This window comes from Peromyscus leucopus, chromosome 6 (genome assembly GCF_004664715.2).
Source record: "Peromyscus leucopus breed LL Stock chromosome 6, UCI_PerLeu_2.1, whole genome shotgun sequence".
Taxonomy (NCBI): Eukaryota; Metazoa; Chordata; class Mammalia; order Rodentia; family Cricetidae; genus Peromyscus; species Peromyscus leucopus.
Window position 1 is genome coordinate 90620201 of NC_051068.1, and position 14529 is coordinate 90634729.

General features: G+C 43.4%; 1 protein-coding gene across 1 annotated transcript in view; it reads left to right on the forward strand.

The window, feature by feature from the left end:
* Positions 1-6697: 6697 nt before the first annotated feature.
* Positions 6698-14529, forward strand: part of Frrs1 (ferric chelate reductase 1) — a 33668-nt gene continuing 25836 nt past the window's right edge. Inside the window, 4 exon segments of the mRNA XM_028890173.2 lie at positions 6698-6893; positions 10121-10257; positions 11686-11780; positions 13466-13613. Of these exon segments, the coding sequence (XP_028746006.1) occupies positions 6698-6893; positions 10121-10257; positions 11686-11780; positions 13466-13613 (576 nt within the window).

Genomic DNA, 14529 nt, shown 5'->3' on the forward strand with positions numbered 1-14529 from the left:
ATTAAGTAGAACATATTAACATAAGTAAACTTTTAATGACAAATACGAGCAATACTTACCTAAAATAATAAAATAGTGCTGTTTTAGACTTTGAAAAGAAAAAAGATATGTGTATGTGTATATATATAAGATATATGTATAAAATATATACACACATATATTTATTACATATATTTATTTACGTAGATGTGAGTGTATGTGTGTTTATGTCTATTTCTTTCTGTCTGTCTATATCTGAGAAAGAGCATTAAAGAGAGGAAGTGCTCTCTACTTCCCATTCTGTGCATTCTAAGGAGAATTTCCACCGTTGAAAACCGTTAGAAGCATGGCAAAGCGCTTTTCTCCTTCTTTTTCCTTTTAAGCAATGTACATGTTAGTACACTACGTAGCATTTTGCAGTTTGCTTTGTTTTTGTTTCTCAAAGTGGCATTAACATGGTTTCCCCCCTTTTTTTGTGTGTATGTGTTTTGTTTTTGAGACAGGGTTTCTCTGTGTAGCCCTGGCTGTCCAGGAACTCTAGAACAGGCTAGACTTGAACTCAGGAGATCTGCCTGCCTCTGCCTCTTGAGTGCTGGGACTAAAGGCCAGGCAGGAGTCATTTGCATTTCATATGAAACAATAGCACACACACACACACACACACACACACACACACACACACACACACGTCTGTGTATGTAAGCAGAGTGTGTGGAAAGTTTTATCTATATCTGTATGATATACATGTATATATACCTTTTTCTTCCTTTGGTTTTTTGAGACAGGGTTTCTGTGTATAGCCCTCGCTGTCCTGGAACTCACTCTGTAGCCAGGCTGGCCTCGAACTTACATAGATCCTCCTGCCCCTGTCTCCCAAGTACTGGGATTAAAGGCATGCACCACCATGCCAGTTTTATATAAACATTTTTAAAAAACTTCTTTTTATTTTTTTTCCACCACATCGGTCCCGGAGGATTCAGCTCAGGTCATCAGGCTTGGTGACATGAGTCTGTGCCAGCTGAGTCATCTCCCAGGCCCTATGTACATGTATGTATAGATTTTTTTATATATATAGGCAGGAGATTGATGAGAAAACAAGAGGTCCCAATTAGGATGCAGAACATGAATAGAAGAATAAGAAGAGTGACCCTTATTATCTAGCTCTAGAGGATGTTACGTCATCAGTATAGTATAGAGAAAAATATCCTCAAAATTTGAATTAGGATAAAAAGTATGAAACATGATATGGCTATTACTGGCACCCTTAGCTGGTAATTTCTGAGTAGGTGATGAATGGGGAAAGAGGAGATTGATGGAAATTATTCTTTAGAAAACCATCTGGTGGGGTAAGGTAAGATTAGGGTGGCGTAATGGCTTTTCTTGGTTGTCAGCTTGGCTATATCTGGAATGAACTACAATCCAGAAATGGAGGGAACACCTGTGATCTGGATCTTGAGGCTGGGAGACACAGGCTTTTGATCTGGATCTTGAGGCGGGATGACACAGACCTTTGATTCAGATCTTGAGGCGGGAAGGCACACCTTTGTTCTGGGCCACACCTTCTGCTGGGAGCCTATGTCAGGACAATGGAAGAAGGAAGCTCTTGTCCTTTGCCTGCTCACCCTTGCCTTGCCCTCACATCCGGCCCTTCACTGGCACTGGAGCCTACTTCTTCAGGATTCCAGCTTACACAGAAGACCAGCTGAGCCACTCAGCCTGGTGGAACTGAGCAAATACTAGACTTCCCATTCACAGCTGGCTAGTCGGGTTAGTTGGACTGCAGCTTGTAAGTCTTTCCAATACATTCCATATATATATATATATATATAATATATATATATATATATATATATATATATTTACACACACACACACACACATATATTTACACACACACACACACACACACACACACACACACACACACACACACTGACTAATACAGATGGAGAGAGTGTAGAAATGAGAGGGCTTCATTGCCAGGGACAAATGAGAAGGGCTTCAGAGGCAAACAGCAGACAGCTGCCACAGAGGCAGGAAGCAGATGGCAGAAGGAAGATGGACGGGGCCGGGCAGTTGTGGTGGACTCTGCACGGTGCGGGTAGAAGACTGGGTGTGAATGAATGGCATCACATTCTGAGAAGTTCTGGTTTCGAGTCTTTCTGATTGGAAATACGTGGACAGGCGAGGGCAACCAGACACGAGAACCAGCCCAGAGGAAAAGGCGGGCATCTCATTCAGCAAGTTGACATAGCGGCATTCAAAGAGACATTTGAGTCACAGGATTGTAGACGTGGGCTTAAGACAGTGGAAAGATTATGAAACATCCCGAAGGGCGTGGGAGTGATGAGCCAGTGAGGAACTGGGGTGAGAAATGGGAAGATGGGGGGCCAACGTTGACAGTCCCAGGGATAGATGAGGTGGGGAGCTGGCTCAGCAGGTAAAGTACTTGCTGTGGAAGTAGGAGGTAGAACCTGCCTTTATAATGTAGCTGGAGATAGCCTAGAGCTTCTGGTCCGCCTGCCTCTGTATCCCGAGTGCTGGGATTACAGGTGTGCATTATCATACCTGGTTTTATGCAGTGATGTGGATGGAGCCCCAGGGCTTCCTATAAGATAGGCAAGCACTCTTTTCTTTTTTCTTTTTTGGTTTTTCGAGACAGGGTTTCTCTGTGTAGCTTTGCGCCTTTCCTGGAACTCACTCTGTAGACCAGGCTGGCCTCAAACTCACAGAGATCCGCCTGCCTCTGCCTCCCTAGAGCTGGGATTAAAGGCGTGTGTCACCACTGCCCAGTCCCCAGGCAAGCACTCTTATCAACTGAGCTTCATATGCAGCCTCAAATGTGTTTACGATGACTGTCTGTGACATTTGACCATTAGATTGTCCTTCACTCGTCTCAAGTCCATTTTCACCTTTTCCTTTCTTTCTGTGATTTTTTTTTTGTGGTTCTTATTCAGACCACACTCAACTGAAATCCTTTTCCTTCATATGCCTTATCTACCTAAGGATTTGACCTCAGAAGGTATGACAGACCGTTTTCTCACCACCCATGACTTTGGTGTCCTAATTAGTGCCTTACTGTAGACATTTGGGACAATCCTGTCCCCCACAGCCTTCTGGGATCTTGTGAAGAATGAGTACTAAGACCAGGCGGCTTCAAACTCTTGGCTATCCACTTGTCTCTGCCTCCAAGCTTTTGGATTAAGGGCTTGTGCCACCATGCTCTGGTTTTTTAGAAATTTTTAATATTTCTAGTATTGTTTTATCCCATACCTGTAAGTTATTCTAATGAATCCAGTTTGTTCCTGTGTCATCCTAGGCAATTTTTTTTTTTTTTTTTTTTTTTTGAGTCAGGTTATCTCAGGTTCTTAAAAAAGCCCTGGCTGTTCTGGAACTTACCACTCACTGTGTAGACCAAGTTCGCCTTGAACTCACAGAAACCCACCTTCCTCTGCCTTCCGAGTGTCACCTTGTCTGCCGGTGTTTTATTTTATAAGCCCCCTGAGTTTCATGTGTCCCAGTAATAAGCCCCTGCATGTTTCTTATAAGGATTAGAGTCCATGCACACACAACGTGGACGGTGATGGCTGGGGTGGGACTGACATCGGATAAACAGTTACCCCAGGACATTATGGATGAGTGGGTTTTGCCTTTGTACTATTTCACTAACACCCGATTTTGTTTTGAGAAGAGGATGGTTGTGATAGCCGTATGGAATGCTGCAGACAAAAGCCCGATAGATTGAGATACTTGCTTCGCATCTTTAATCCAGATGAGGAAGGAATATGGGAAAAAACCTCTTGCTGATGATGAGTGGGTAGGGAGAGAAGCAGGAATAGACTGTGGCATGCGAGCTACGCCCTCCAGCGCCCCCCCCCCCCCCATGGTTTTCTCAGCCTGCATTTACTCAAGTTCTACCGTGGTTTTCCAAAATCTTTTCTAATGGTTAGATCTCACAGATCTCAGATTGGCATTCACTGGGCCATTTACACCCTTGGGTTTTCAGAACCTTCCCTGAAAAATGTCATAACTCCAATTGTTAATTTTAAAAAAGTCATCCTGCTGTGAAAATGAAGTCTGGAACTTTTTTAAAAATCTGGGCAAGTGGAAATACTTGACCCAGTTTCTGATTTCCCTATCATTTGAGATTCAGCTATCGAAGTCAATTTATTCCTTGGTGTGGAAGTTCTCCGGGAAAGTGAAGTTACTAGAATGAAGGAGAGACAGTTTCTGAAATACTTTAGACGGTTTAAGCAGAAGTTTGGCAGAATCCGAGCTGTTAACCCCTGCAGTGTCTGGAAGAAGTTAGTGTAAATTGCTGATAATTGAAGCGTGACGGCATGATGGCAACCATGTTTATCCATGTTTAAAAAAGACTCATTTTTATTTTTAATTATGCGTGTGTTTCTGTGTACGTGCATGTGAATGCAGGTGCTGGCAGAGGGAGCCAGCAATAATCCGATGGTGAAGCTGTACCCTGGAGTACGGGCAGTCATCTTAGGGGAAGCAGATTGTTCCTCTCCAGCAGTGACAGCAATAATGTCATTGGACCAGCACTGACATTACGACCCGCCGACCACTCTTGCACCTCTTAGTGCCCCAATTCTTCAGATCACTGGACCCCTCTCTTGTCTTTCTTCCCGTGGAAGAAATGATTGAGTCCCTTGTCTCTGCTGTTTGCTACTACGTATCTCTTCAATGGGAGTGTTGGGATGGGTGGCTGAGCCTAGCCTGTTAGGGTGCCTGGAGCTGGGGTTTTCCCCTTAAAATTATAGTAACAGGTTTGCTCCTAACAAACTGCCTTCGAAGCCAGGATTTACTTGAAAAATCTCCAACTGCTCTGCTTAAGTAACAGTTACATTTGTTAGTATTCTGCTTCTTCTAGTCATCAGCCATGTTCGAAGTCACATGTAGCAGGGATCCTAATTGGTCTTAGTAATAAAAACCTGGGGCAGATATTGGGGTAAATGCTGAAAGATCAGAGGGACAAAGGAGCAAGCCACAGCCACACTCTTATCTCGCCAACTCCTCAGCCAAAAGGGGCCAAGCTCCTTTCTCCTCCCACCTTATATTCCTCTCTCTCTGCTCAGCCATATCACTTCCTGTCTCCACCTCCCTAGTGCTGGGATTAAAGGTGTATGCCTCCACCGCCTGGCTCTGTTTCTCTTTTAGACTGGATCAATTTCATTAGACTGGATCAATTTTGTGTAGCCTAGGGTAGCCTTGAACTCCTGATCTTCCCGCTTCCTCCTCCCAAGTGCTAGGATTAAAGGTGTGTGCCACCACGGCCTGGTCTCTATGGTTAACTAGTGGCTAGCTCTGTCCTCTGGTCTCCAGGTAAGCTTTATTTGTTAGAGCACAAACAAAATATCACCATAGTCACACTTTTTTTTCTAAGTGTGCCTAGAAGTATTATGCTTCCCATACTTTTCCTGAAGCTCATGATTGGTTCCTTGGTTCCATTTATCATTTTTACAGAGAAGAGTTCTATATAACTGATGTTTGACAAAAGACAGGAGTGCACAGGACTCTTGGACCCTATGCCGTCTGCCTGGTAGCCCCTGAGATACAGTGTGTATCCCCCAGAACAGACACTGGTTTCTGACTGGACATGTGATATGGAAAATTCCATTTCTGTGGAGAATGGGCTGCTTCTGAGCTTTTCCATCTGCAGCCTGTGCACAGCGTTAACCTCACATGGTGTCATGTCGCATGACCCTGCCCGGTGGAGTACTGTGGATCTGGGCTTGAAGAGGATGGCACTGGTACAGAGTAACTGACTTTCTAACACACAGCTGGGAAGAGGAAGCCAAGATGAGGTGTGGCATTTAGCTGACAGTCATTTCTTCATTCAGAAAGGTCTGGGATTCCCAGGAGTTTCTGGACACTGCTTGTCTGTTTTCCGTATTACAATTAATGACACACTTGCCGTTGTAGCTACTTCAATAGGAAGTTGGGAGAAGTCGCCCCAGGAATTTATTCAGGTGATGACTGTTAAATCCAGAAGAGATCAAGGTGGTAGTGGCACACACCTTTAATCCCAGCACTGAGGAACAGAGGCAGGAGGATCTTTGTGAGTTTGAGGTCAGCCTGGTCTACAGAGCCAGTTCCAGGATAGCTGGGGCTACACAGAGGAACCCTGTCTCGAAAAACAAAGACAAAAGTCCAGAAGAGATGTTCCTTTAAGCTTCTTAGGGTAAGGTGGAGGGAAACCTTTTGTTTTTATTGGACCAGCTTGCTGTTTTTTCATCTTAACTTTTTTTTTTTTCCCCTTTAGAGACAGGTCTCCCTAGTTGTGGCTGGTCTGGAATTTCCTATGTAGACCTGGCTGGTGTCAATCTCTTAGAGATCCTCCCACCTCTGCTTCCTGAGTGCTGGCACCACACCTGGCTCTATCATATTGATAAAATCGCTCACTTGGACTTTGAGGTTGTATTTTCATCTTGTTAAAATAAAAGAACTCATTTTTTTTTTCCAGATAGGGTAATGGAATCTTTTGAAGTCTCACAGTTGGCGTTCGATAAAACTGAAATTTCGATCACATTCCATACTCTTTTTATTACAGGCTGGCCTCGAAGTCACAGAAATCCACTTGCCTCTGCCTCCTAAGTGCTGGGATTAAAGGCGTGTGCCACCACTGCCTGGCTCCTGCCCCGTGTTCAAAGGAGTCATATTGTAGTCTGATTATATCCACAGGTGACGTGTTCTTCATTTGGAGATGGCGGCCCCCGAGTTTCCCGTGAGGGCCCTTGTGTTTGCGTTGCTCATTTGTTCCGTGGCTAGTTACCCCAACGGAAAAGTCACAATGTCCTGCGGTGGGATGACCCCCCAACATGGCCACAGCCCACAGTCTGAGCCTGTTCACCAAATCACAGTGAGTCAGATGAAGTTCAAACCCGGAGACCAGATTCAAGGTACTAGTGCTGGGTATGATGATTTGCATTTTGAGTTTGACTCTTTTTCTACTTGTCGAGTTTTTACTATGACTGGAACGAAACCATTTCGTTTTACCCTATTCACTTGAGTTATCATGGCATTATCTACTTCCATTTTTTGTTTACCATAGATGTCTTATTATGTAAGTGGCATCTATTCCTTGTTAAGATCAAGGTCTAAAATAAGTTTTTTTTTAGGGTACCAAGGAATATGTTTGTTTTATTATATTAACATTACATTAATTGTGTACAGGAAAAAATATTTTATATTGTTTTACTTCTCCCCACTTTAAGAAGTAGTTCAGTCTCTTATGGGTCCCCAATTCCTCCAGCAAAATGTAGGCTGGAGTGTTAAGGTTTATCTGTACCCAGGTGTGGTGGTATGTGCCTTAATCCTGGCACTCTGGAGGCTGAGGAAGAATCAGGGTTTGAGGCAGCTTGGACTATATAGCAAGACTCTGTCTCAGAAAAACAAAACAAAAAGTATGTCTGTCATAGCATTTGAAATTCCTGCATTTTGCAATTATGTATTATAGAAATATATAATGTTAATTGTAGCTGGAGGGCTTCTCTCCAGGTTCCCCAAGCCCCGCAGTCCCACAATCCACTTATAAAATAATCACTCAGACGCTTATATCACTTATAAACTGTATGGCCATGGCAGGCTTCTTACTAACTGCTCTTTTATCTTAAATTAACCCATTTCTATAAATCTATACCTTGCCACGTGGCTGGTGGCTTACCGGCGTCTCTACATGCTCTTCTCCTGGCGGTGGCTGCAGTCTCTCTTCTCTTTCTTCCTGTTTTCCCAATTCTCCTCTCTCTTTGTCCCGCCTATACTTCCTGCCTGGTCATTAGCCATCAGTGTTTTATTTATATAGAGTGATATCCACAGCACTTCCCTTTCTTCTTTTTTTAAAAAGGAAGGTTTTAACTTTAACATGGTAAAATTACATATAACAAAACAATTACCGAGCAAGAATTATAGTTACAATATTAAAGAAGATGTCTTATCTATCTTATATTTGTGAGTTTAAGGTTTTATAGTTAACTTATCTTTTATCATAACTGAGGAAATTACGACTATCTAGTCTTCAACCACATCAAAGACCTGAGAAGGAACATAATGGTACCTGAGAAATGGTAGATGGATGAAAGCAACTTTCGGGAATCTTGCAAGAGTAGACCAAGACAGCTGGCAGCCTGGACAGTCACCTAATGTTTCTCAGCATTGTTGGTGCATTCAAATTGGCTACAGGCCTAGAGTATCTGACAGACCATTTTTAGAAGCAGGAATTTTAAGAGACCATCTTACCCTGTCTTGGCAGAGTACAGTGGTCGCTTTCCTTGTGTCCCACTTGTCCAGAAAGGACAGCATTGCATTTGTACTGTCAGCCATCAAGGCAAGGGCAGTTCTTTGCCCAGTAGGCCATTTTGTGCCAAAAGACAAACTTCCAAATGGAAATGTCTTAGAAGCCCAACATTCTCTCGGGATCAATTGGTGCAGCCAGGAGCAATTGTGTCTCACGTCAACAGAATTCTAAGTTATTTAAATGCCATATTCTCTAGGTCTATGAAGTGTTTGAAGATTACCTATCTATCTGAAATATATCTATGTATACCTAGAAGACTTAACTAACATGGCTACAAATATGATTATCATAGATGACTAATTATTAATCTATTTTTAATTATCCATTACAATTTTAAATGAGTTACATAAACATAATATCTCAAACAAGAATAGAAATATATATATATATATATACAGTATAACAAAATTAACTTCAAGTTTGTATCACTCTCCTGCCTCTTTCACTGGTCTGGGGCTAAGCTAGGGAATTGAGATAGGACTAGTTGCTCCCTTTTTCGGGAATGGAACCGTGTAGGTGTTCCCTGGTTATATGGAACTTTGCAGGCGGGTTTAGGTACCCGCCAGCTAGGGAGGAGACGGCGGGAGCCGCCCAGGCCTTTGGAGTTTGCCCCACGTGAGCGCCAGATATTGGAGAAATTATTTTGGCCACTCCACGTAGTTAAAAGGATATTTATTTAATGGCGAAACTCACAAATTAAGTAATGGGTAGGTCGCAGGGTCTGGGGAAGGTGTAATGCAGTCCAACGGTGTTCTCCGGAGCTCTACACAGTCAATCTGCACTGGTCAGCGTCCCGGCACGAGAGAGCGCCCAGAGCGAGCGCTGGCCCATCCAGCTCTCGGGTCCCCAGGCGCCTCCCCTCGCCCCACCTCGTAGGCGTGACAGTTGCCAGAGTCTCAATGGGGGTTGGAACTTTCAGAACCAAGTTGGAATGGCTACCCACTACAGTTAATAGGATTTTTGTTTGTTTGTTTGTTTTATTTATTTATTTTTGTTATTTTTGAGACAAGGTTTTTCCTTGTAACTGCCCTGGCTGCCCTGGAACTTGCTTTGATCTCACAGATCCACCTACCCTTGCCTCCTGAGTGCTGGGATTAAAGCCAAGCACCCTCACTGCCCAGCTTGTTAAAAGAAGTTCTTAACAAAAAGGATGCATGAAGAAATAAATTTGGAATATCCTGTGTGCTTTAGATATCTCTTAGAATTTTACTCTGCACAATAGAGTACTAATGACAGTCAGATTTGTAATAAAAAACATGTTCTTTTCGCCTAGAATTTTCTAAATTAATTTTTCCTGTAGACTATTACCTAGTCATCATCCATGCTTTACCCTCTTGTGGAACTGCTATTAATATCTTATGATGCTAGGCCTAAAGGCACTGGTCTATAATCCTAGATACTCAGTAGGCTGATGCAAGATGTTTGCAAGTTCAAGGCCAGCCTGTGCTACAGAACGAATTCAAGGCTAGCTTGGGTAACTTACTGAAACTCTGTTTCCAAATAAAAACTAAAAGAGGATTGAGGATGTAGTTCTGTGATGGAGTGGTTGCCTAGTATGTGCAAGGTCCTAGGTTCAATACCTAGTTCTACAGAATAAACAACCAGCCTACCCAAAACAAACAAATAAACAAACAAACAAACAAAAAGCCTCCCAAAACATGGCATTTGTGCTCTACACGACATACTTTAGACATTCTTCTGCAGTATGATTTCCATCCTTTGTGTTTTGCAGAGATACACCCAATTCTAACTAAATGAGCTTCTTCTAAATGCTTTTTTCCTAGCATATTACTAAATCTTTTACCCTACCCTCTCTTTTTATCTGTTGCTCAGTTACTGTATCCGGGCCGCCATTTCGAGGCTTTCTCTTAGAAGCTCGTGATGCCGAGGATTTGAGTGGTCCTCCTCTTGGCTCCTTCACACTGATTGACAGTGAAGTGTCGCAGCTTCTTACTTGTGAAGATGTACAGGTTTGTAAGTGGTTTGAAGTTGGTTTCTATTGGTTCCTTTGGGCTGTTTTAAACTCGAGGGTGGCCCAACAATCACCATGTGTAGCAGGCATTTGGACAGATTTACAGTTATCAAACCTGACCACTGGTTTACCTAGCAGCATCTAGGAATGTGAGGGTAATAGCTTGAAGACTTTATACTTGGTGATGGTTATATTACATTGGCAAATATTGACTACAATGTAGGACAATTACATGCCTTTAATCCCAGCACTTGGGAGACAGGGGCAGATGGATCTATGAGTTTGAGGCCAGCCTGGTCTACAGGGCTAGTCCCAAGACAGCCAAACAAACAAACAAACAAACAACAAAAATCTAAAGACAATTTTATGTGTGTGTGTGTGTGTGTGTGTGTGTGTGTGTGTGTGTGTGTATAGGAGGAACAGCAGGGGGCATGCCATCATACATGTATGGAGGTCAGAAGACAACCTAGAGGAGTCAGTTCCCTCCTTCCATCTCTACATGTGCTCAGCTAATCAAACTCAAGTGTCAGACTTGAGTCATTGGATCCCAAGTGCCTTTATCTGCTGAGCTGTCTTACTGGTCCTAGTGTACTGATTTTTAAATGATTTCAGCATTGAAGACACAGCTGTAGAATGGGACAGGGGTGTAAGGTTTGATGTTCATTCATTCACTCATTCAGTCAATAAACACTGTGTCAGGAGCTTTGCCGAGTACAAGGGATGTGGTAACAAATACAACTTACTCCTTTTTCTTGAAGACCTCAAACTCTTACACAGAGTTGAGAGCCCATGGCCACAGGGTAGCTGGCACAAGGGTGTGGCATACCACTTAGGACAGACACAGCAGTAGGATAGTATGAAAACTCAGGTTGGAGTGCATACAGAGTCAGGGAATTGTAGCAGAGGAAGTCACAAATCAGAGCATGTGAATTTTAAGTTAGGCTTTGAAGAATGTGTAGGAGTTTGGCAGGTGAAAGAAAGTGGGACACAGGACCGTTCAAAAGTAGGAACTGCTGAAATAGGATAGATACATGTGTGGAGGTGTGAGACTGGTGTTTTTTTTTTTTTTTTAAAGGAATCTTCTGTGTTTTATTCACATCTATTAATGGGAAGAATACAAATTTAAAATGTAAAATAAGGCAATGAACAACCTTTAAATAACATTAACACATCCAATATTCATGGCTTCCTTCAGTATTTAAGTTTCTGATAACTTTACTTTATCACAGAATTGATAAATGTGACTGATAATACATTGTCATCCAGTGGGTATGAATTTACTGAGGACCTGATCTTGCTCTATGTAGAACAGTCTTCATCCAAATGCTCCGAGCATAGAGTGATCACTTATTTTGCAAATGATTGCATTCTGACCGTGCTGAGCAGTCCATTGATGGGATGGTTGTGCCTTTCCACTTTTTCTCAGGGTTTCGCTGTGAGTCATACAAGCTCATCCAAGAAGACAGAAATTAAAGTATACTGGAACGCTCCAAGCAGTGCCCCAAATCACATACGATTTCTGTGAGTATGAGAGCGCACACCTTTGTTTGTTTTTTTTTTTTTTTTCCGAGACAGGGTTTCTCTGTGTAGCTTTGCGCCTTTTCCTGGAACTCACAGAGATCCGGCTGCCTCTGTCTCCCGAGTGCTGGGATTAAAGGCGTGCGCCACCACCGCCCGGCTGAACGCACACCTTTGTAACCACTGCCGTTGAGATGGAGATCATCTCGACATGTACCGATTTGTCATTGGCTCCTCATCTGTGTAGGAGAGCTTTAGCAGTTACAGTGTGCTGACGGAAGGTTATCTTGCTTCTTTCCTTTGCTGTTGTTTGAGACAGCGTCTTGTGATGCAGCATCAGATGACCAGGAACTCCCTATGTAGACGAGGCTGGCCTTGAACTTGTAGCAATCCTCCTGCTTCTGACTTCCAAATAGACCTGGCTTTTTTCCCCCCTTTCCTATAACAGCAAACTTTTAGCACATAGCCCAACATAGCCCAGGACTTTGCTCTTTCTTTCTTTCTTTCTTTCTTTCTTTCTTTCTTTCTTTCTTTCTTTCTTTCTTTCTTTCTTTCTTTCTTTCTTTCTTTTTTTTTGGCCTCTTCCTGCTTTTTCCTCCCATGTGCTTGGATAACAGGCATGTACCCCCAAGCCTGGCAGGACTTGGTACTTAAGGGGCACTTACTGGACATGGTTGAGTGAGTGAAGTATTACACTACTTTAGGACTCACAAGAGCCATCAATTAGTACTTGAGCATGTGGTGTGTAGAGTAATACTTCCAGTTTTAGTGTGAGAGTATAAGTAAGACAGGGCTGAAAGTAGGGTGACTTCTTTGGCAGCGCTACAACTTGTAGATAGCTTATCAGGAAACAAATCTGCTGCATGCCTCTTGGAACTGTGAAACCAGAATTAGGATAGGGTTTTTTTTCCTATCAGCGGCACAAGGCAGAATGGAGTGCCATAAAGCCGGGTAATGATTCCCGAGTGGTGTTGCAGACGTATGTCTATCTTGTAGGAGAGAGTCTTCTCTGGACGTGTTTCTTTTCTGCTTAACTTTGTCCACAGGCCCCCAGCACAGGGGAGCACTGCTTTTCACCTGTGTGTTAGCTGCTAAGGTGGACCTCCGTGACACTTAGCTTTAGGCGGTCTCTATGGAGCTTCCGTCGGTGGCTGCCTCTTACACATACATGCCCTTTGGAGGAGTGTGACGCATGCACGGTGAACCGACTAGGAGTGTGTTCTTGTCAGGGAGCGGAAGCCTATGTAGTTGAGTTGTACAACCCAGCGTTTGTGGCTGTTGTTAAGAAAAGAACATACAACCAATGAGATAAAAGGGAGGCAGGGAGAGAGAGAGCAATAAAGCTCGCCTAGTAATGGGTGGAGGACAGTCATAAGAACTGTGTTCCACACATGCGTGTTCTTCACTCACCTCTCCTCACACATATTTCACTTAAAGTTTTTTTTTTTTTTTTTTTTTCTTTGAGACAGGGTTTCTCTGTGTAGTTTTGGTGCCTGTCCTGGATCTCGCTCTGTAGACCAGGCTGGCCTCGAACTCACAGAGATCTGCCTGGCTCTGCCTCCCGAGTGAGTGCTGGGATTAAAGGCGTCTGCCACTGCCACCGCCGCCTGGCCTCACTTAAAGTTTTGATTTGCTTACAATGGGCCACTGCTGGCATTTTGTCTAATCCCATGGGTACTCTATTTCAGAGCCACAGTTGTTGAGAAGTATAAGATCTACTGGGTGAAGATTCCCAGTCATGTCATTTCACAACCAAATGCTCCTCCCTTTACCACGCCTGAAGCCACAGCCCAGCCGTTGACAACATCCCCTTCTGTCGCCCACTTAACCAAGCCAGTGAGTAACGTTTCTGTGCCTTCACCCAATGCAACCAAGAGGAGCGTGCCTGGCAGCTGATCCTCTGGGTTGCACTAGCTGGACTGCGCTGTGCGAGGGAGTTTCGGGGGTCTCTGTAGAAGTCTGAAGGAAGTCTTCGTTGATTTACAGGTTTGAATAAAGGGCATAAAAGTTTCTCCTTTCAAAGCATAGCCGCAACACTCACAGTTAGTTTTGCTAACTGTGAGTGTGTACTCACTTGAAAAGGAAGCCAAGAAAACTTCCCCCCTTCTTCACGTCTCCTTCCTTTTTTTCCATTCTCCTTTCCTGCAGAATATTAAACAGAGAGGAAGTTTCAGTTACATTTAGACAAGATTTGGAGGAGAGGCTTGAAGTGGTAGTATAATATAGACATTATCTTACTAAAATTAGAGTGTTGGGGGACTCTGAGGTATGATGGCAACTGCCCAGGATCCCAGCAGTTAGGAGGATCGTTGAAAATTTGAGGCCAGGCTGGATTACGTGGTGAGTTCTAGGTCAGTCTGAACCATCTAGTAAGACTATGTCAACTCCCTTGCCCCCAGCAAACAAACAAATGACACAAACGACATAGGAAGTTTGAGGCCACATGAGGTTCTGCTCTCTATGTCCCCCCATCCCTGAACAGGACCAGACAGTTCAGTGTGCTGAGTCACAGAAAAGAACATTCGCTCGCAAATCGTGTCATCTGCAATTCCATTTAGGCTGTCTGATTCAAAAGAATGATGACTGAAAAAAAAATTTGGAAAGGGTAATCATACTAGAAACATCAGGAAGGTTTTCACTGGAGGACATTTGGGTGAATTAGACTGCTTCTTGCAGACGTGCACACACAGAATGTGTCGCCATAGTTACAAGAACATGCTTGTGCTTAAGTGTTGACTTGCCTGCCTTGTGT